Here is a 22,711-nt window from a genome sequence, read left to right on the forward strand (position 1 = left end):
CCTGAAGGTGGCCGCCCCGCCTCCCTCAGCTGCGCTGTAAGGTAGATAGGTATCAGCCAATGTGGACGCACACGTGTAGTCCCACACGACCTGTTTACCTTCCCTCCACGGCTGCAGGGTGACTCCATCTGGGCGTTTTTGGCTGTTGTCAGGTCTGCACAACTGAGGTTCCCTTTGTGCTGGGCACCCAGCTGAAGCCAAACTTCTCTTGATGATGTCATTGACTGCTTCATGTCTGGCAATCTTTCCCTGTGTCTTACGACAGATGAGACCATGGCTGCCGTATTGGTCTGCCCGTGCATGGCCGCAAATACACCGATGCTCGGTGGAGATAGGGGCGGCAAGGCGTAGAGCAACACCAATACTTAGGGTTCGATGGTCCAGGCGGGTGCCCAAGGCGGAATTAGGGACTGCCAAGAGGAAGTCCCCGGCATGGGGCGCTTGCACAGCTAGAAGACGCGCTTTGTCCTTCCTGGAAGCTGCCTCCAGCAATGATGTGGCGATGTTCTCCACTATGGGGCTATCCCATTTGGACTGTTTGCAGTCATTTGGAAAAGTCGGTCGAGGATGAGAGTTGACGAGAGTGTCCCACTGACCGGCTCCTTCCGCGAATTTGGGATCATGAATCCTAATGAAGTCTCTTAGGTGTTCCGGTAGTATTTCCTTAACTAATTCACCTGTTGCACTGGTCGAAGATAAGAATGCCGGCAATGCTAACTGTGTCGCCTTGCGAATACCAATTCCCCCGAGTCTAACTGGGAGCGTTGCTTGGTCCCATTGGTCATCTTGCAGGGAGAGGTTTAACACTTTCACGGTTATTGACCTTAGGAGTGTGTCATATTCTGTTAATTTTGGGCTGTCGAAGGAGGGAGCACACCTTAGGAAATAGGTCAGTCTGGGCAAAGCCCAGACTGACCTATTATATATATATATATATATATATATATATATATATATATTATATATATATATATATATATATATATATATATATATATATATATATATATATATATATATATATATATATATATATATATATATATATATATATATATATATATATATATATATAACCGCATCACAAAAACCACAACAGTATCATGAGTGAAGGCAGCCTCACCTTTAGCCATTACTCACTTGCATTTTTACGTGTTTTTTGAGTAGATTCAGATACTGGGAGCGAAACGATGCAAGTAGCACGGGCTACGGTGATCCCGTAGTGGACTTGCCTGGCACAGGAGCGGGGCTGTTTGTGTGCATTTTTAACATTTCTTGCTCTTCAATGTACTAGAGAGCCTCGAACGTTACACATTTTTAAGCTCGACGTGGGACAAACACAAGTAATTTAGCTTAATTTGTATTGTGGGTGTGGTCAGCGTGCGGCTGTGGCATTGAATACTAGTCGGTAATACGACTTGTGTTTTTAGTACAAGTCGTACCAAAATCACCATAACAAATGGCTGGCGCAACAAAAATATCGTAGTAATCTCTCTCCAACCCAAATTTTTCGTTTTTAACTTTTTGTTTTGTGTTTTTAACTACGTAATCTACGTAATTATTTTTAAAGAAAAGAAAACTATATTTTTTCTCACAAGTACTAGTAAAGGTGTTAGTTGTGGCGTAGTGACCTACTGACTAGGCCTCAGAGCCAGCAGGAGGGGGGACCTACTGACTAGGCCTCAGAGCCAGCAGGAGGGGGGACCTACTGACCAGGCCTCAGAGCCAGCAGGAGGGGGGACCTACTGACCAGGCCTCAGAGCCAGCAGGAGGGGGGACCTACTGACCAGGCCTCAGAGCCAGCAGGAGGGTGTACCTACTGACCAGGCCTCAGAGCCAGCAGGAGGGGGGGGGACCTGCTGACTAGGCCTCAGAGCCAGCAGGAGGGGGGACCTACTGACCAGGCCTCAGAGCCAGCAGGAGGGGGGGACCTACTGACCAGGCCTCAGAGCCAGCAGGAGGGGGGACCTACTGACCAGGCCTCAGAGCCAGCAGGAGGGGGGACCTACTGACCAGGCCTCAGAGCCAGCAGGAGGGGGGACCTACTGACCAGGCCTCAGAGCCAGCAGGAGGGGGGACCTGCTGACCAAGCCTCAGAGCCAGCAGGAGGGGGGACCTGCTGACCAGGCCTCAGAGCCAGCAGGAGGGGGGACCTCCTGACCAGGCCTCAGAGCCAGCAGGAGGGGGGACCTGCTGACCAGGCCTCAGAGCCAGCAGGAGGGGGGACCTACTGACCAGGCCTCAGAGCCAGCAGGAGGGGGGACCTACTGACCAGGCCTCAGAGCCAGCAGGAGGGTGTACCTACTGACCAGGCCTCAGAGCCAGCAGGAGGGGGGGACCTGCTGACCAGGCCTCAGAGCCAGCAGGAGGGTGTACCTACTGACCAGGCCTCAGAGCCAGCAGGAGGGGGGACCTGCTGACCAGGCCTCAGAGCCAGCAGGAGGGGGGACCTACTGACTAGGTCTCAGAGCCAGCAGGAGGGCGGACCTACTGACCAGGTCTCAGAGCCAGCAGGAGGGGGGGACCTGCTGACCAGGCCTCAGAGCCAGCAGGAGGGGGGACCTACTGACCAGGCCTCAGAGCCAGCAGGAGGGGGGACCTACTGACCAGGTCTCAGAGCCAGCAGGAGGGGGACCTACTGACCAGGTCTCAGAGCCAGCAGGAGGGGGGACCTACTGACCAGGTCTCAGAGCCAGCAGGAGGGGGGGACCTGCTGACCAGGCCTCAGAGCCAGCAGGAGGGGGGACCTGCTGACCAGGCCTCAGAGCCAGCAGGAGGGTGTACCTACTGACCAGGCCTCAGAGCCAGCAGGAGGGGGGACCTGCTGACCAGGCCTCAGAGCCAGTAGGAGGGTGTACCTACTGACCAGGCCTCAGAGCCAGCAGGAGGGGGGACCTGCTGACCAGGCCTCAGAGCCAGCAGGAGGGGGGACCTACTGACCAGGCCTCAGAGCCAGCAGGAGGGGGGACCTACTGACCAGGCCTCAGAGCCAGCAGGAGGGGGGACCTACTGACCAGGCCTCAGAGCCAGCAGGAGGGGGGACCTACTGACCAGGTCTCGGATCCAGCAGTAGGGGAGACCTACTGACCAGGCTTCAGAGCCAGCAGGAGGGGGGACCTGCTGACCAGGCCTCAGAGCCAGCTGGAGGGGGGACCTACTGACCAAGCCTCAGAGCCAGCAGGAGGGTGTACCTACTGACCAGGCCTCAGAGCCAGCAGGAGGGGGGACCTACTGACCAGGCCTCAGAGCCAGCAGGAGGGGGGGACCTGCTGACCAGGCCTCAGAGCCAGCAGGAGGGGGGGAGCTGCTGACCAGGCCTCAGAGCCAGCAGGAGGGGGGGACCTGCTGACCAGGCCTCAGAGCCAGCAGGAGGGTGTACCTACTGACCAGGCCTCAGAGCCAGCAGGAGGGGGGACCTACTGACCAGGCCTCAGAGCCAGCAGGAGGGGGGGACCTGCTGACCAGGCCTCAGAGCCAGCAGGAGGGGGGGAGCTGCTGACCAGGCCTCAGAGCCAGCAGGAGGGGGGGACCTGCTGACCAGGCCTCAGAGCCAGCAGGAGGGGGGGACCTGCTGACCAAGCCTCAGAGCCAGCAGGAGGGTGGGACCTGCTGACCAGGCCTCAGAGCCAGCAGGAGGGGGGACCTGCTGACCAGGCCTCAGAGCCAGCAGGAGGGGGGACCTGCTGACCAGGCCTCAGAGCCAGCAGGAGGGGGGACCTACTGACCAGGCCTCAGAGCCAGCAGGAGGGGGGCCACCAGAAGGTGTTGATCACTCTCAACTTTCCAACACTCACCACATCACGCTCTATGACACAACCTCAGTGCTCACCTTAGCTCAGGCACACACACTGATAATTACACCGTTCTCACTCTTCCTGCTGTGTCTCCAGGTGTGGGGGACCAACAGTTGTTTAGTGGCCAGGTGTGGGAGACCAACAGTTGTTTAGTCTCCAGGTGTGGGAGACCAACAGTTGTTAGTGGCCAGGTGTGGGGGACCAACAGTTGTTTAGTGGACAGGTGTGGGAGACCAACAGTTGTTTAGTGGCCAGGTGTGGGGGACCAACAGTTGTTTAGTGGCCAGGTGTGGGAGACCAACAGTTGTTTAGTGGCCAGGTGTGGGAGACCAACAGTTGTTTAGTCTCCAGGTGTGGGAGACCAACACTTGTTTAGTGGCCAGGTGTGGGAGACCAACAGTTGTTTAGTGGCCAGGTGTGGGAGACCAACAGTTGTTTAGTGGCCAGGTGTGGGAGACCAACACTTGTTTAGTGGCCAGGTGTGGGAGACCAACAGTTGTTTAGTCTCCAGGTGTGGGAGACCAACACTTGTTTAGTGGCCAGGTGTGGGAGACCAACAGTTGTTTAGTGGCCAGGTGTGGGAGACCAACAGTTGTTTAGTGGCCAGGTGTGGGGGACCAACAGTTGTTTAGTGGCCAGGTGTGGGGGACCAACAGTTGTTTAGTGGCCAGGTGTGGGAGACCAACAGTTGTTTAGTGGCCAGGTGTGGGGGACCAACAGTTGTTTAGTGGCCAGGTGTGGGGGACCAACAGTTGTTTAGTGGCCAGGTGTGGGAGACCAACAGTTGTTTAGTGGCCAGGTGTGGGGGGACCAACAGTTGTTTAGTGGCCAGGTGTGGGGGACCAACAGTTGTTTAGTGGCCAGGTGTGGGAGACCAACAGTTGTTTAGTCTCCAGGTGTGGGAGACCAACAGTTGTTTAGTGGCCAGGTGTGGGATACCAACAGTTGTTTAGTGGCCAGGTGTGGGAGACCAACAGTTGTTTAGTGGCCAGGTGTGGGGGACCAACAGTTGTTTAGTGGCCAGGTGTGGGGGACCAACAGTTGTTTAGTGGCCAGGTGTGGGAGACCAACAGTTGTTTAGTGGCCAGGTGTGGGAGACCAACAGTTGTTTAGTGGCCAGGTGTGGGAGACCAACAGTTGTTTAGTGGCCAGGTGTGGGAGACCAACAGTTGTTTAGTGGCCAGGTGTGGGAGACCAACAGTTGTTTAGTCTCCAGGTGTGGGAGACCAACAGTTGTTAGTGGCCAGGTGTGGGAGACCAACAGTTGTTTAGTCTCCAGGTGAGGGAGACTAACACACGTTAACACCCCACACCTGACCTTCCTGTCTCCTCTCTTGCTAGTTAACACCCCACACCTGACCCAAGTGTCCCCTTTCTTGCTAGTTAACACTCCACACCTGACCCAAGTGTCCCCTTTCTTGCTAGTTAACACTCCACACCTGACCCAAGTGTCCCCTTTCTTGCTAGTTAACACTCCACACCTGACCCTCCTGTCCCCTCTTTTGCTAGTTAACACTCCACACCTGACCCTTCTGTCCCCTCTCTTGCTAGTTAACACCCCACACCAGCGTCTTGCGTCAGTGTGACGAGCAGCCTTGCGTCTTGCGTCAGTGTGACGACCAGCCTTGCGTCTTGCGTCAGTGTGACGACCAGCCTTGCGTCTTGCGTCAGTGTGACGACCAGCTTTGCGTTTTGCGTCAGTGTGACGACCAGCCTTGCGTCTTGCGTCAGTGTGACGACCAGCCTTGCGTCTTGCGTCAGTGTGACGACCAGCCTTGCGTCTTGCGTCAGTGTGACGACCAGCTTTGCGTTTTGCGTCAGTGTGACGACCAGCCTTGCGTCTTGCGTCAGTGTGACGACCAGCCTTGCGTCTTGCGTCAGTGTGACGACCAGCCTTGCGTCTTGCGTCAGTGTGACGACCAGCCTTGCGTTTTGCGTCAGTGTGACGACCAGCTTTGCGTCTTGCGTCAGTGTGACGACCAGCCTTGCGTCTTGCGTCAGTGTGACGACCAGCCTTGCGTTTTGCGTCAGTGTGACGACCAGCCTTGCGTCTTGCGTCAGTGTGACGACCAGCCTTGCGTCTTGCGTCAGTGTGACGACCAGCCTTGCGTCTTGCGTCAGTGTGACGACCAGCCTTGCGTTTTGCGTCAGTGTGACGACCAGCTTTGCGTCTTGCGTCAGTGTGACGACCAGACTTGCGTCTTGCGTCAGTGTGACGACCAGCCTTGCGTCTTGCGTCAGTGTGACGACCAGCCTTGCGTCTTGCGTCAGTGTGACGAGCAGCCTTGCGTCTTGCGTCAGTGTGACGAGCAGCCTTGCGTCTTGCGTCAGTGTGACGAGCAGTCTTGCGTCTTGCGTCAGCGGGTGCCGGATGGTGTGAGTGTACTGAGAGTGGATGACCGGCGCCGGCTGCTGCTATCGGCAACTTAGGATGATATATTTAGTGGTGCTTGACTCAGCAGACTGTGGGAGCCAGCAGTGTATTGTGTGTGAGAGAGAATAATGGACTTCTTGATGACACTTGTGGTTGTATGAATGGATAAATCCAGAGTAGATATTGGCAAGTAAAATTTGTGTTGAGCATTGTCAACGACACTTTCTCCTGGGCTGACGTCAGTCTGGGTGTGTCTGGAGGCTGACGTCAGTCTGGCTGTGTCTGGAGGCTGACGTCAGTCTGGCTGTGTCTGGAGGCTGACGTCAGTCTGGCTGTGTCTGGAGGCTGACGTCAGTCTGGCTGTGTCTGGAGGCTGACGTCAGTCTGGCTGTGTCTGGAGGCTGACGTCAGTCTGGCTGTGTCTGGAGGCTGACGTCAGTCTGGCTGTGTCTGGAGGCTGACGTCAGTCTGGCTGTGTCTGGAGGCTGACGTCAGTCTGGCTGTGTCTGGAGGCTGACGTCAAGGAAGACGTCAAGTATAAGACACTTATACTTCATTTTTGTATATAATACATCATTGTATTAACCATAATAATTACTAATCTTACTAATTCCTAGAATTAACCAAATTAGTTCATTTCCTATTGCGCCATTTTTGCCTAATTGTTCCTAGTATTAACGACGCAGCTACGTGTTGGGATAGGAGCTACGTGTTGGGACAGGAGCTACGTGTTGGGATAGGAGCTACGTGTTGGGATAGGAGCTACGTGTTGGGATAGGAGCTACGTGTTGGGACAGGAGCTACGTGTTGGGATAGGAGCTACGTGTTGGGACAGGAGCTACGTGTTGGGATAGGAGCTACGTGTTGTGATAGGAGCTACGTGTTGGGATAGGAGCTACGTGTTGGGACAGGAGCTACGTGTTGGGATAGGAGCTACGTGTTGGGATAGGAGCTACGTGTTGGGACAGGAGCTACGTGTTGGGATAGGAGCTACGTGTTGGGATAGGAGCTACGTGTTGGGATAGGAGCTACGTGTTGGGACAGGAGCTACGTGTTGGGACAGGAGCTACGTGTTGGGATAGGAGCTACGTGTTGGGATAGGAGCTACGTGTTGGGACAGGAGCTACGTGTTGGGACAGGAGCTACGTGTTGGGATAGGAGCTACGTGTTGGGATAGGAGCTACGTGTTGGGACAGGAGCTACGTGTTGGGACAGGAGCTACGTGTTGGGACAGGAGCTACGTGTTGGGATAGGAGCTACGTGTTGGGACAGGAGCTACGTGTTGGGATAGGAGCTACGTGTTGGGATAGGAACTACGTGTTGGGACAGGAGCTACGTGTTGGGACAGGAGCTACGTGTTGGGATAGGAGCTACGTGTTGGGACAGGAGCTACGTGTTGGGACAGGAGCTACGTGTTGGGATAGGAACTACGTGTTGGGACAGGAGCTACGTGTTGGGACAGGAGCTACGTGTTGGGATAGGAGCTACGTGTTGGGACAGGAGCTACGTGTTGGGACAGGAGCTACGTGTTGGGATAGGAGCTACGTGTTGGGATAGGAGCTACGTGTTGGGACAGGAGCTACGTGTTGGGACAGGAGCTACGTGTTGGGACAGGAGCTACGTGTTGGGACAGGAGCTACGTGTTGGGACAGGAGCTACGTGTTGGGATAGGAGCTACGTGTTGGGACAGGAGCTACGTGTTGGGACAGTAGCTACGTGTTGGGATAGGAGCTACGTGTTGGGACAGGAGCTACGTGTTGGGACAGGAGCTACGTGTTGGGATAGGAGCTACGTGTTGGGACAGGAAGTCACAGGAAATATCTCCACATTTAGTTGAATCTAATCAGTGTCCAGTTAATTACTTTCCTTTATTAGGGATAATCGTTTATATAGTTGTTTTATTTATACATCATATTATTCATCATATTATACATCATATTATACATCATATTATACATCATATTATACATCATATTATACATCATATTATACATCATATTATACATCATATTATACATCATATTATACATCATATTATACATCTTATTGAACTTGCTCAATAAGCGAGAATTAACAACTACAGTGGAAAATATTGCAATGTAAAATAATTCTATATAATATTCTTCTCGTTCATTTTGCGCAGTCTTAATAAGCTGTCTTGTGTTATGCAAAAAATATATTGCACCTTAATATATTTATCTGTGACATCAGTACTTGTCACATCTCCTTACTTCCCCCTTTAAGTACGAGTAAGTAAAATAATTTACGCTCGAGATTACTTAGAAACGTTCTGCGCATGCGTATCCCAGCAAGCCAGGGAGGAAGGAGAGGCCATTCCTCCCAGCGACGGCATGTCAGCAGCGTGAGAGAGACCACCTACAGATCCAGCTGATAAAAGTTTCATTTAGGAGTTTGTGTATTTAGCCGGCTCTTATTTCGACATTCCCAATCGCGAGTGCCAGGGTGCAGCAGCGACTCCATTGACTGCTGGACATCGGCTCCGCGAGTGTAATGTAAAAACGTCCTATTAAGGTTTGCTTAAGTATGCATACGTAACAAACTGGCAGGTTACTCGTCGGCAAGTGGCATGAACAACACAAAACTAAAAGTTAGCTCAAGTCTGTTTGCGGTCTTCTCTCTAAGTCAGAAATAGTTGTATAATAATTCGTGCATAGACATCCTTTTACATTTTACTGGGTTTACAGCCTGTGCCAAGTTCACGTGAGGATCAACTCCCCCCACGCCACACGTGTTGCGGGACGCGTGTTCCAGCCAGTCCCAGATGAGGCTACCCCACACGCGCACAGTTATTCTCAGTCACAACTCAAGCAGCTGAACTTATTTTAGTATATTTAATAACAAATCATTGATTATTGATATTTACTATAATATCCATTTACTATAAATATTTATGTATGCTATATTATTTCATACGTACATTTCTTAATACTTTACTAACAGATTTGATTCTGTTAGTAAATATAATAATAAATAATTATCTTATCTTATGCTAATCACTGCATTATATAACCAATTCAATTTTCATTTATATTTAGTAACTTCAGTAAAGAACCAGCACTGAAATCATGCTTGTGATATGTTAATCTTTGGGCATGTAACCCCCCATTTTGGGTGAGTGAATTTGACTCATAATATACAGTCCCTTTAATATGCAATGCATTATTAATTAAGAACATCCATAGGACACTAGTTCATGGCATTAATATCAAACCACTTGATCTACCCAGTTTTCCACTTTTTCACAATAAGTGGTGATCCTTCGTAGCTATCGAAAATAGCATAAATTTAACTGATTTTCATGAGTCAAGTTTTCCCACACCAGTTTGGGCCTTCAGAATTTCCGAGTGAATTTATTAGAATTTTGTGTTGGTTGGCTTTTATCCTCTCGTGGCTGAGTGGGTTGAAGTACGTGCCTGGGAATTACCAGAACGCTGGTCCAAGCCACCTGATTGCCTCAATAAGATGTTCTATCTATATAAATACAAATATAAATGTTCGTTTGGTCAAAATCGCTAACCTCCAAAAGTTCTTCACCGATTGCTTTGAAATTTTGACACAACGTTGCATTCGCATACGCGGATGTTTTTATATACCTACTATATACATGCCACACCTGTGACAGGTAAAAAAAAAATTAACAGCGCTATCTGTTGGACATAAAAGCAACATACGCTGTAATCTCCGAAAGTTCTTCACTGATTGCTTTGAAATTTTGACACAACGTTCCATTCAAATGCTCGCATGTTTTTATATACCTACTATATAGATGTCACACCTGTGACAGGTAAAACATGCTTTTTATGAAAAACAGCGCCATCTGTTGCACATAAAAGCAATACACGCTATACTAAATATGTTACGATTCCATTTCACTGTTTAAGATTTAATTTTCATAAATTTCGATTTATTTTAATTTTCATTTAATTATTTTGTGTGACATTTCGTTGGAATTTGGAATGCTGTGTCATCATACCGTTCAGGGAGGGAGTTGGGGAGGACGAGGGGACAGGAGTGGGGAATGGTAGTGGTGGACGAGGGACGGGGAAGGGGAAGTGGTTGGGAGGACGAGGGGACGGGGAATGGGGACGAGAGGACGTGGGTAGTAGAAATTGGTGGGGAGGACAAGGGGACAGGGGAGTGGGGAATGGTGGGAAGACCAAACACCCAAATTTTTTAGGGAACAGCTAAAGTATCTAAGCCTATCATTTCTTCACAGCGCCAACTTATCCATTTTCCTGGTGCTATTAGAGACGAAGAAGTTAGAACAAATGTCATTGTGAGTGAACTCAGTCATCTTGATACCTGGCCAACAGTAAAGGTATTTAACAGTCAATGTGTCGGTCTGTAAAGATGTGAACTGTGGCACCTTCAGGAGGCTGATCTTGGTAAACTTTATTGTCAATGGTGGAAATGTTCAGGAGGAGTAGTTCACACACCTGCACACCCACACTGACCAGGTAGTTCACACACCTGCACACCCACACTGACCAGGTAGTTCACACACCTCCACACCCTCACTGACCAGGTAGTTCACACACCTGCACACCCTCACTGACCAGGTAGTTCCCACACCTGCACATCCACACTGACCAGGTAGTTCACACACCTTCACACCCACACTGACCAGGTAGTTCACACACCTGCACACCCACACTGACCAGGTAGTTCACACACCTGCACACCCACACTGACCAGGTAGTTCACACACCTCCCACACCCTCACTGACCAGGTAGTTCACACACCTCCCACACCCTCACTGACCAGGTAGTTCACACACCTGCACACCATCACTGACCAGGTAGTTCACACACCTTCACACCCACACTGACCAGGTAGTTCACACACCTGCACACCCACACTGACCAGGTAGTTCACACACCTCCCACACCCTCACTGACCAGGTAGTTCACACACCTCCCACACCCTCACTGACCAGGTAGTTCACACACCTTCACACCCACACTGACCAGGTAGTTCACACACCTGTACACCCACACTGACCAGGTAGTTCACACACCTGCACACCCACACTGACCAGATAGTTCACACACCTGCACACCCACACTGACCAGGTAGTTCACACGCCTCCACACCCACACTGACCATGTAGTTCACACACCTGCACACCCACACTGACCAGGTAGTTCACACACCTTCACACCCACACTGACCAGGTAGTTCACACACCTGCACACCCACACTGACCAGGTAGTTCTCACACCTGCACACCCACACTGACCAGGTAGTTCACACACCTGCACACCCACACTGACCAGGTAGTTCACACACCTGAACACCCACACTGACCAGGTAGTTCACACGCCTCCACACCCACACTGACCATGTAGTTCACACACCTGCACACCCACACTGACCAGGTAGTTCACACACCTTCACACCCACACTGACCAGGTAGTTCACACACCTGCACACCCACACTGACCAGGTAGTTCTCACACCTGCACACCCACACTGACCAGGTAGTTCACACACCTGCACACCCACACTGACCAGGTAGTTCACACACCTGTACACCCACACTGACCAGGTAGTTCACACACCTGCACACCCTCACTGACCAGGTAGTTCACACACCTGCACACCCACACTGACCAGGCAGTTCTCACACCTGCACACCCACACTGACCAGGTAGTTCACACACCTGCACACCCTCACTGACCAGGTAGTTCACACACCTGCACACCCACACTGACCAGGTAGTTCACACACCTGTACACCCACACTGACCAGGTAGTTCACACACCTGCACACCCACACTGACCAGGTACTGTAAACTGTGAGTTGTATTAATTCTGTGTTGTGTTAACTCTGTGTTGTGTTAACTGTGTGTTGCGTTAACTGTGAGTTGTATTAATTCTGTGTTGTGTTAACTGTGTGTTGTGTTAATTGTGTGTTGTGTTAACTGTGTGTTGTGTTAATTGTGTGTTGTGTTAACTGTGAGTTGTATTAATTGTGTGTTGTGTTAACTGTGTGTTGTGTTAACTGTGTGTTGTGTTAACTGTGTGTTGTGTTAATTGTGTGTTGTGTTAACTGTGAGTTGTATTAATTGTGTGTTGTGTTAACTGTGTGTTGTGTTAATTGTGTGTTGTGTTAACTGTGTGTTCTGTTAATTGTGTGTTGTGTTAACTGTGTGTTGTGTTAATTGTGTGTTGTGTTAACTGTGTGTTGTGTTAATTGTGTGTTGTGTTAACTGTGAGTTGTATTAATTGTGTGTTGTGTTAACTGTGTGTTGTGTTAATTGTGTGTTGTGTTAACTGTGTGTTGTGTTAATTGTGTGTTGTGTTAACTGTGTGTTGTGTTAATTGTGTGTTGTGTTAACTGTGTGTTGTGTTAATTGTGTGTTGTGTTAACTGTGTGTTGTGTTAATTGTGTGTTGTGTTAATTGTGTGTTGTGTTAACTGTGTGTTGTGTTAATTGTGTGTTGTGTTAACTGTGAGTTGTATTAACTGTGTGGTGTGTTAACTGTATGTTGTGTTAATTGTGTGTTGTGTTAACTGTGTTTTGTGTTAACTGTGTGTTGTGTTAACTGTGTGTTGTGTTAACTGTGTGGTGTGTTAACTGTGTGTTGTGTTAACTGTGTGTTGTGTTAACTCTGTGTTGTGTTAACTGTGTGTTGTGTTAACTGTGTGGTGTGTTAACTGTGTGTTGTGTTAACTGTGTGTTGTGTTAACTCTGTGTTGTGTTAACTGTGAGTTGTATTAACTGTGTGGTGTGTTAACTGTATGTTGTGTTAATTGTGTGTTGTGTTAACTGTGTTTTGTGTTAACTGTGTGGTGTGTTAATTGTGTGTTGTGTTAACTGTGTTGTGTTAACTGTGAGTTGTATTAACTGTGTGTGTTGTGTTAACTGTGTGTTGTGTTAACTGTGTGGTGTGTTAACTGTGTGTTGTGTTAACTGTGTCTTTTGTTAACTGTGTGTTGTGTTAACTGTGTGTTGTGTTAACTGTGTGTTGTGTTAACTGTGTGTTGTGTTAACTGTGTGTTGTGTTAACTGTATGTTGTGTTAACTGTGTGTTGTGTTAACTGTGTGTTGTGTTAACTGTGTGTTGTGTTAACTGTATGTTGTGTTAACTGTGTGTTGTGTTAACTGTGTGTTGTGTTAACTGTGTGTTGTGTTAACTGTGTGTTGTGTTAACTGTATGTTGTGTTAACTGTGTGTTGTGTTAACTGTGTGTTGTGTTAACTGTGTGTTGTGTTAACTGTATGTTGTGTTAACTGTGTGTTGTGTTAACTGTATGTTGTGTTAACTGTCTGTTGTGTTAACTGTGTGTTGTGTTAACTGTATGTTGTGTTAACTGTGTGTTGTGTTAACTGTATGTTGTGTTAACTGTGTGTTGTGTTAACTGTATGTTGTGTTAACTGTGTGTTGTGTTAACTGTGTTGTGTTAACTGTGTGTTGTGTTAACTGTGTTGGGAGGGATCTGTGTTGTGTTAACTGTGTGTTGTGTTAACTGTGTTGGGAGGGATCTGTGTTGTGTTAACTGTGTTGGGAGGGATGTGTGTTGTGTTAACTGTGTTGGGAGGGATGTGTGTTGTGTTAACTGTGTGTTGGGAGGGATGTGTGTTGTGTTAACTGAGTGTTGGGAGGGATGTGTGTTGTGTTAACTGTGTTGGGAGGGATGTGTGTTGTGTTAACTGTGTGTTGGGAGGGATGTGTGTTGTGTTAACTGTGTTGGGAGGGATGTGTGTTGTGTTAACTGTGTGTTGGGAGGGATGTGTGTTGTGTTAACTGTGTGTTGGGAGGGATGTGTGTTGTGTTAACTGTGTTGGGAGGGATGTGTGTTGTGTTAACTGTGTGTTGGGAGGGATGTGTGTTGTGTTAACTGTAATTACCTAAGTGTAATTACCTAAGTGTAATTACCTAAGTGTAGTTACAGGATGAGAGCTACGCTCGTGGTGTCCCGTCTTCCCAGCACTCTTTGTCATATAACGCTTTGAAACTACTGACGGTCTTGGCCTCCACCACCTTCTCCCCTAACTTGTTCCAACTGTCTACCACTCTGCGAATGTGAATTTTCTTATATTTCTTCGGCATCTGTGTTTAGCTAGTTTATATCTATGACCTCTTGTTCTTAACGTTCCAGGTCTCAAGAAATCTACCCTATCGATTTTATCAATTCCTGTTACTATTTTGTATGTAGTGATCATATCACCTCTTTTTCTTCTGTCTTCTGGGTTTGGCATATTTAATGCCTCTGACCTCTCCTCGTAGCTCTTGCCCTTCAGTTCTGGGAGCCACTTAGTAGCATGTCTTTGCACCTTTTCCAGTTTGTTGATGTGCTTCTTAAGATATGGGCACCACACAACTGCTGCATATTCTAGCTTTGGCCTAACAAAAGTCGTGAACAATTTCTTTAGTATATCGCCATCCATGTATTTAAAAGCAATTCTGAAGTTAGAAAGCGTGGCATAGGCTCCTCGCACAATATTCTTTATGTGGTCCTCAGGTGATAGTTTTCTATCTAGAACCACCCCTAGATCTCTTTCTTTATCAGAATTCTCTAAAGATTTCTCACATAATATATAGGTTGTGTGGGGTCTATGTTCTCCTATTCCACATTCCATAACATGGCATTTATTAACATTAAATTCCATTTGCCAAGTGGCACTCCATGTACTTATTTTGTCCAGGTCTTCTTGAAGGGCATGACAGTCATCTACGTTTCTTATCCTTCCTATTATCTTAGCATCATCAGCAAACATGCTCATATAATTCTGTATACCAACTGGTAGATCATTTATGTAGACAATAAACATCACTGGTGCAAGAACTGAACCCTGTGGTACTCCACTTGTGACATTTCTCCAGTCCGATACATTGCCTCTGATCACAGCCCTCATTTTTCTATCAGTCAGAAAATTTTTCATCCATGTTAGAAGCGTACCTGTCACTCCTCCAATATTTTCCAGTTTCCAGAACAACCTCTTATGTGGAACTCTGTCGAAAGCCTTTTTTAGGTCCAGATAGATGCAGTCAACCCAACCATCTCTTTCCTGTAATATCTCTGTTGCTCGATCATAGAAACTGAGTAAATTCGATACACAGGATCTTCCAGATCGAAAACCATACTGTCTGTCTGATATTATATCATTTCTCTCCAGGTGTTCTACCCATTTAGTTTTAATTATTTTTTCCAATATTTTGACTCTTACACTTGTCAATGATACAGGTCTATAATTAAGGGGGTCTTCCCTGCTTCCACTTTTGTAGATTGGAACTATGTTAGCCTTTTTCCACACATCAGCTACAACTCCTGTATACAGGGATGCCTGAAAAATGAGTTGAAGAGGAATGCTGAGCTCAGGTGCACATTCTCTCAGAACCCATGGTGAAACTCCATCTGGACCAACTGCTTTGTTCTTATTTAGCTCCTTGAGCACTTTTTCCACTTCGTCTCTAGACACCTCTATGTGCTCAATGTTGTTCTCTGGAATTCTTATTGTATCTGGTTCCCTGAAGATTTCATTTTGTACAAACACACTTTGGAACTTTTCGTTTAATGTTTCACACATTTCCTTCTCATTTTCCGTGAATCTATTTCCCATTTTCAACCTCTGAATATTATCCTTTACCTGCAATTTGTTGTTTATGAATTTATAGAATAGACCTGGTTCTGTTTTGCATTTGTCTGCAATCCCTTTTTCAAAATTTCTTTCTGCCTCTCTCCTCACTGCCGTGTAGCTGTTTCTCGCATCTTTGTATCGCTGGTATGTTTGAGGGTTCGGCCTCTTCCTGTATTGATTCCATTTTTGTCTTTTGGTCTCTGGCCCTCTCGCACTTTCTGTTGAACCAATCCTGTTTCCTAGTTCTGCTTCTCTGTTTTGGTATACATTTTTTTGTGCCTTTATCATATATTTCACAAAACCTGACATACATCTCATTCACTTCCTTGCCTAGCAACAAGTCTGTCCAATTATACTCACTGAAAATTTTTCTAAGGTTGCCATAATGTCCTCTCCTAAAGTCAGGTTTTTCATTTGCATCGACCGTCATATTTTCTTCCAGATTATAACGCATTGCATACTTTATTCCCAAAAAGACATGGTCACTTTTACCCAAGGGAGGAAGGTACTGAATGTCAAATATTTCTTCCTCCTTCCTGGTAATTATCAAATCTAGCATGGAGGGGACGTCCCCTTCCCTCATCCTCGTAGCTTGTTTAACATGTTGATACAAGAATGTTTCCAAGATGAGGTCTACAAATTTACAGGTCCAGAAATCTTCTGTTTTAGCTTCACATGCTTCCCAGTCTATGGATTTCAAGTTGCAGTCGCCGACTATCAACAGTCGTGAACTATCGTTATCTGCTCTCGCTATGATCTCTCTCATTATTGTTATAAGACCTTCTCGTTTACTGTCTAGCTCCTCCTTTGCCCATGTGCTGCTTGGCGGTGGACTATATGCATTTATGATCATTAGTTTATCATCCTCATGGCAGATCTCTAGTGCTATTATGTCAACTTCTTGTGGATTGGCAGTCACTATTTCGTTCACCTTTAGGTGTTCTTTCACCAGCACAGCAACGCCACCGCCTTTCCTGATTTTTCTGTCCCGTCTCCAAATTGAGTAGACCCTTGGGAATATGACCTCATTTAAAATAGCATCTTCAAGTTTTGTGTCCGTGAGTGCAACAATGTCTGATGTCTGCAGCTGTATTATATCACTTAACTCCAGTATCTTTGATCTTACTCCATCTATGTTGGTGTATGCAATCTTTAGGAACTTGTTCCCCCTCTTCTTATTCTTCACTCCCCCTTTCTCTAATGATTTTGTTGGTTTGCCTTTATGTACCACTTTACTGGTCTGCCTACCCCTATCACTTTGTAGAAAAAAGAATTGATTTCTTCTTCATTCCTGCTCTCATTTAAACGTTTTGCCTCGGCGTGGTTCAGTTTCAGCTTCTCTCTATCTTCTTTTGAAAGATCTCGTCTTAACGACCAAACATTCCCATCCTCATCACTTTGTAATTTTCTAGCATTCCTTAATACTTCTTCCATTTGTTTGGTACCATTTAGGGTGATCCTCAAAGGTCGATCTTTCCCTTTTACATATCTGCCTATTCTCCTGTAGTCGCACACATTCTCTATGGTTGTAAGACCTTCCACGAGGCCAACAATTTTATCTACTACTTTTTCTTCTTCTACAGCTCTTTCTGACCTAGATGTTATCTCCTTTTCCTTGCAGCCAAAAATGATCAGGGACTTACTCCGATTAACTGTGTTTTGCACCAACTTCGGGTTAGATGCCAATTCTTTCCTCACTTCTGTGTTGGGAGGGATGTGTGTTAACTGTGTTGGGAGGGATGTGTGTTGTGTTAACTGTGTGTTGGGAGGGATGTGTGTTGTGTTAACTGTGTTGGGAGGGATGTGTGTTGTGTTAACTGTGTTGGGAGGGATGTGTGTTGTGTTAACTGAGTGTTGGGAGGGATGTGTGTTGTGTTAACTGTGTGTTGGGAGGGATGTGTGTTGTGTTAACTGAGTGTTGGGAGGGATGTGTGTTGTGTTAACTGAGTGTTGGGAGGGATGTGTGTTGTGTTAACTGAGTGTTGGGAGGGATGTGTGGTGTGTTAACTGAGTGTTGGGAGGGATGTGTGTTGTGTTAACTGTGTTGGGAGGGATGTGTGTTGTGTTAACTGTGTGTTGGGAGGGATGAGTGTTGTGTTAACTGTGTTGGGAGGGATGTGTGTTGTGTTAACTGAGTGTTGGGAGGGATGTGTGTTGTGTTAACTGAGTGTTGGGAGGGATGTGTGTTGTGTTAACTGAGTGTTGGGAGGGATGTGTGTTGTGTTAACTGAGTGTTGGGATGGATGTGTGTTGTGTTAACTGTGTTGGGAGGGATGTGTGTTGTGTTAACTGTGTGTTGGGAGGGATGTGTGTTGTGTTAACTGTGTTGGGAGGGATGTGTGTTGTGTTAACTGAGTGTTGGGAGGGATGTGTGTTGTGTTAACTGAGTGTTGGGAGGGAGTGTGGTCCGGGACAGTCCCAGACCCTCTCCACCAAGAGACCTGAGTGTCTGAACATTTGTGTAGTTTATATAAGTCTTTCCAATTGTATTCTCATCGTCAGATATTCATGAAATGTTGTTATTATAACTTTGAATTAGGTAAATAATTCCCTCTCAACTAATCTAAACTATCTCAAAGTTCAAGTGACCGACTGTTTCTTGTTATAGCAGGTGACTGACTGTAACATTCTTGTTATTGCAGGTGACTGTAACATTCTTATTATTGCAGGTGACTGACTGAAACATTCTTGTTATTGCAGGTGACTGACTGTAACATTCTTGTTATTGCAGGTGACTGTCTGTAACATTCTTGTTATAGCAGGTGACTGACTGTAACATTCTTGTTATAGCAGGTGACTGGCTGTAACATTCTTGTTATTGCAGGTGACTGACTGTAACATTCTTGTTATAGCAGGTGACTGACTGTAACATTCTTGTTATTGCAGGTGACTGACTGTAGCATTCTTGTTATAGCAGGTGACTGACTGTAACATTCTTGTTATTGCAGGTGACTGACTAACATTCTTGTTATAGCAGGTGACTGACTGTAACATTCTTGTTATAGCAGGTGACTGGCTGTAACATTCTTGTTATAGCAGGTGACTGACTGTAACATTCTTGTTATTGCAGGTGACTGACTGTAACATTCTTGTTATAGCAGGTGACTGACTGTAACATTCTTGTTATTGCAGGTGACTGACTGTAGCATTCTTGTTATAGCAGGTGACTGACTGTAACATTCTTGTTATTGCAGGTGACTGACTAACATTCTTGTTATTGCAGGTGACTGACTGTAACATTCTTGTTATTGCAGGTGACTGACTAACATTCTTGTTATTGCAGGTGACTGACTGTAACATTCTTATTATTGCAGGTGACTGACTGTAACATTCTTGTTATTGCAGGTGACTGACTAACATTCTTGTTATTGCAGGTGACTGACTGTAACATTCTTGTTATTGCAGGTGACTGACTGGCTGCACATTCCTTCACAAGACAAGTTTGTCCTCAGGCAATATGGCGGAGGTGATGAGTCCCCTGACTCTATGTTGGTGAACGGCCAGGGACCTTATCAGGTTAGTGGTGACCTTTACCCCCCTGTGTCTCACTTTTGTCTCAGGTTAGTGGTGACCTTTGTCCCTGTGTCTCATTGTTGTCTCAGGTTAGTGGTGACCTTTACCCCTGTGTCTCATTGTTGTCTCTGGTTAGTGGTGACCTTTACCCCTGTGTCTCATTGTTGTCTGAGGTTAGTGGTGACCTTTAGTCCCGTGTCTCAATGCTGTCTCAGGTTAGTGGTGACCTTTAGTCGTGTGTCTCATTGTTGTCTCAGGTTAGTGGTGACCTTTAGTCCCGTGTCTCAATGCTGTCTCAGGTTAGTGGTGACCTTTAGTCCCGTGTCTCATTGTTGTCTCAGGTTAGTGGTGACCTTTACCCCTGTGTCTCATTGTTGTCTGAGGTTAGTGGTGACCTTTAGTCCCGTGTCTCATTGTTGTCTCAGGTTAGTGGTGACCTTTAGTCCCGTGTCTCATTGTTGTCTGAGGTTAGTGGTGACCTTTAGTCCCGTGTCTCAATGCTGTCTCAGGTTAGTGGTGACCTTTAGTCGTGTGTCTCAATGCTGTCTCAGGTTAGTGGTGACCTTTAGTCCCGTGTCTCATTGTTGTCTCAGGTTAGTGGTGACCTTTACCCCTGTGTCTCAATGCTGTCTCAGGTTAGTGGTTGTTACCAATTGTAGGTAACAACAGGTAACTACAACTATCAATTGTATTTAATACCAATTGCAAGGCTCGTGTATTTCTTAGCAGTGGATTATATGTAGGGGTCATGCCACTGCACATCAGGTTAATACACCACTTTGCCCATACCTGGTACAATTTGATTTAAATATAAGGAAAAGGACAAGGAAAAAACCTATAAATTTATATATGAATATATTTATATATATGTATATTAGTCACTGCTTATTTAAATTTATATTCAACATATTAATATTAAGTAAGAAATGGCTATAAACAAATATGTGTCTCCGCAAATAAAACTATCACCCACTACTGAAACAAAGAAAACACTACAAGACTTAACTTAGATGTTCCTTAATCGCCCGCTCCTCAGCTACTGGTAGCTCCAACACTCCTCACTAACACCCCCCCCCCCCCCGCAGGGAGATGAAAGGCTCCTCCCCAAATATGTTGCCATGTCCTACTTAAATTAATACATGAACCAACGCACATACATTTATACAATTCACATTGTATGCAAATACAGTCTTTACCCCTGTGTTTCATTGTAGTCTCAGGTTAGTGGTGACCTTTACCCCTGTGTTTCATTGTAGTCTCAGGTTAGTGGTGACCTTTACCCCTGTGTTTCATTGTAGTCTCAGGTTAGTGGTGACCTTTACCCCTATGTTTCATTGTAGTCTCAGGTTAGTGGTGACCTTTACCCCTGTGTTTCATTGTAGTCTCAGGTTAGTGGTGACCTTTACCCCTGTGTTTCATTGTAGTCTCAGGTTAGTGGTGACCTTTACCCCTGTGTTTCATTGTTGTCTCAGGTTAGTGGTGACCTTTACCCCTGTGTTTCATTGTAGTCTCAGGTTAGTGGTGACCTTTACCCCTATGTTTCATTGTTGTCTCAGGTTAGTGGTGACCTTTACCCCTGTGTTTCATTGTAGTCTCAGGTTAGTGGTGACCTTTACCCCTGTGTTTCATTGTAGTCTCAGGTTAGTGGTGACCTTTACCCCTATGTTTCATTGTAGTCTCAGGTTAGTGGTGACCTTTACCCCTATGTTTCATTGTAGTCTCAGGTTAGTGGTGACCTTTACCCCTGTGTTTCATTGTAGTCTCAGGTTAGTGGTGACCTTTACCCCTGTGTTTCATTGTAGTCTCAGGTTAGTGGTGACCTTTACCCCTATGTTTCATTGTAGTCTCAGGTTAGTGGTGACCTTTACCCCTATGTTTCATTGTTGTCTCAGGTTAGTGGTGACCTTTACCCCTGTGTTTCATTGTAGTCTCAGGTTAGTGGTGACCTTTACCCCTGTGTTTCATTGTAGTCTCAGGTTAGTGGTGACCTTTACCCCTATGTTTCATTGTAGTCTCAGGTTAGTGGTGACCTTTACCCCTATGTTTCATTGTAGTCTCAGGTTAGTGGTGACCTTTACCCCTATGTTTCATTGTAGTCTCAGGTTAGTGGTGACCTTTACCCCTATGTTTCATTGTAGTCTCAGGTTAGTGGTGACCTTTACCCCTGTGTTTCATTGTTGTCTCAGGTTAGTGGTGACCTTTACCCCTATGTTTCATTGTTGTCTCAGGTTAGTGGTGACCTTTACCCCTGTGTTTCATTGTAGTCTCAGGTTAGTGGTGACCTTTACCCCTGTGTTTCATTGTAGTCTCAGGTTAGTGGTGACCTTTACCCCTATGTTTCATTGTAGTCTCAGGTTAGTGGTGACCTTTACCCCTATGTTTCATTGTAGTCTCAGGTTAGTGGTGACCTTTACCCCTGTGTTTCATTGTAGTCTCAGGTTAGTGGTGACCTTTACCCCTGTGTTTCATTGTAGTCTCAGGTTAGTGGTGACCTTTACCCCTATGTTTCATTGTAGTCTCAGGTTAGTGGTGACCTTTACCCCTATGTTTCATTGTTGTCTCAGGTTAGTGGTGACCTTTACCCCTGTGTTTCATTGTAGTCTCAGGTTAGTGGTGACCTTTACCCCTGTGTTTCATTGTAGTCTCAGGTTAGTGGTGACCTTTACCCCTATGTTTCATTGTAGTCTCAGGTTAGTGGTGACCTTTACCCCTATGTTTCATTGTAGTCTCAGGTTAGTGGTGACCTTTACCCCTATGTTTCATTGTAGTCTCAGGTTAGTGGTGACCTTTACCCCTATGTTTCATTGTAGTCTCAGGTTAAATGGTGATTTTTACCCCTGTGTTTCATTGTTGTCTCAGGTTAGTGGTGACCTTTACCCCTGTGTTTCATTGTTGTTTCATTGGCTGTTGATTGCTGGTGTTGACTTCTTGATGTGTAGTGCCTCGCAAACGTCAAGCCGCCTGCTATCGCTGTATCTATCGATGATTTCTGTGTTGTTTACTAGGATTTCTAGGAGAAATTTCTAGGAGAAATCCTAGTAAACAACACAGAAATCATCGATAGATACAGCGATAGCAGGCGGCTTGACGTTTGCGAGGCACTACACATCAAGAAGTCAACACCAGCAATCAACAGCCAATTATTGCACAACTATATTCTACCCACCTCAAGACTCCGCTCCAATATAGAAGCATCAAGAAATATGGACCAATAGGCTTTCCACAAACACTTCTATTCAATACCCATTGTTTCTGTTCTGTCTTGTGTTGATACTTTTAATACCCTATTAATATCCCCTCCTGTTCTGTCTTGTGTTAATGCCACATCACCCTTCCCACCTCACTCAAATGTAGATATAAAATCAGAGATACGTTCTAATCAGTTGTGTATTTGTGAAGTCTTTGAAAATGTAATAAGTTTTA

The 22,711-nt window shown here is 46.4% G+C and overlaps 1 protein-coding gene across 1 annotated transcript in view; it reads left to right on the forward strand.

Moving 5' to 3' along the window:
• LOC123760122 (uncharacterized) overlaps positions 1 to 22,711 on the forward strand; it is a 151,327-nt gene that overhangs the window by 76,759 nt on the left and 51,857 nt on the right. The window contains exon 6 of the mRNA XM_069325473.1: positions 19,181 to 19,291. Within this exon, the coding sequence (XP_069181574.1) occupies positions 19,181 to 19,291 (111 nt within the window). The remainder of the gene's footprint in view (positions 1 to 19,180; positions 19,292 to 22,711) is intronic.

The sequence above is a fragment of the Procambarus clarkii genome, chromosome 16, assembly GCF_040958095.1.
Source record: "Procambarus clarkii isolate CNS0578487 chromosome 16, FALCON_Pclarkii_2.0, whole genome shotgun sequence".
NCBI lineage: Eukaryota > Metazoa > Arthropoda > Malacostraca > Decapoda > Cambaridae > Procambarus > Procambarus clarkii.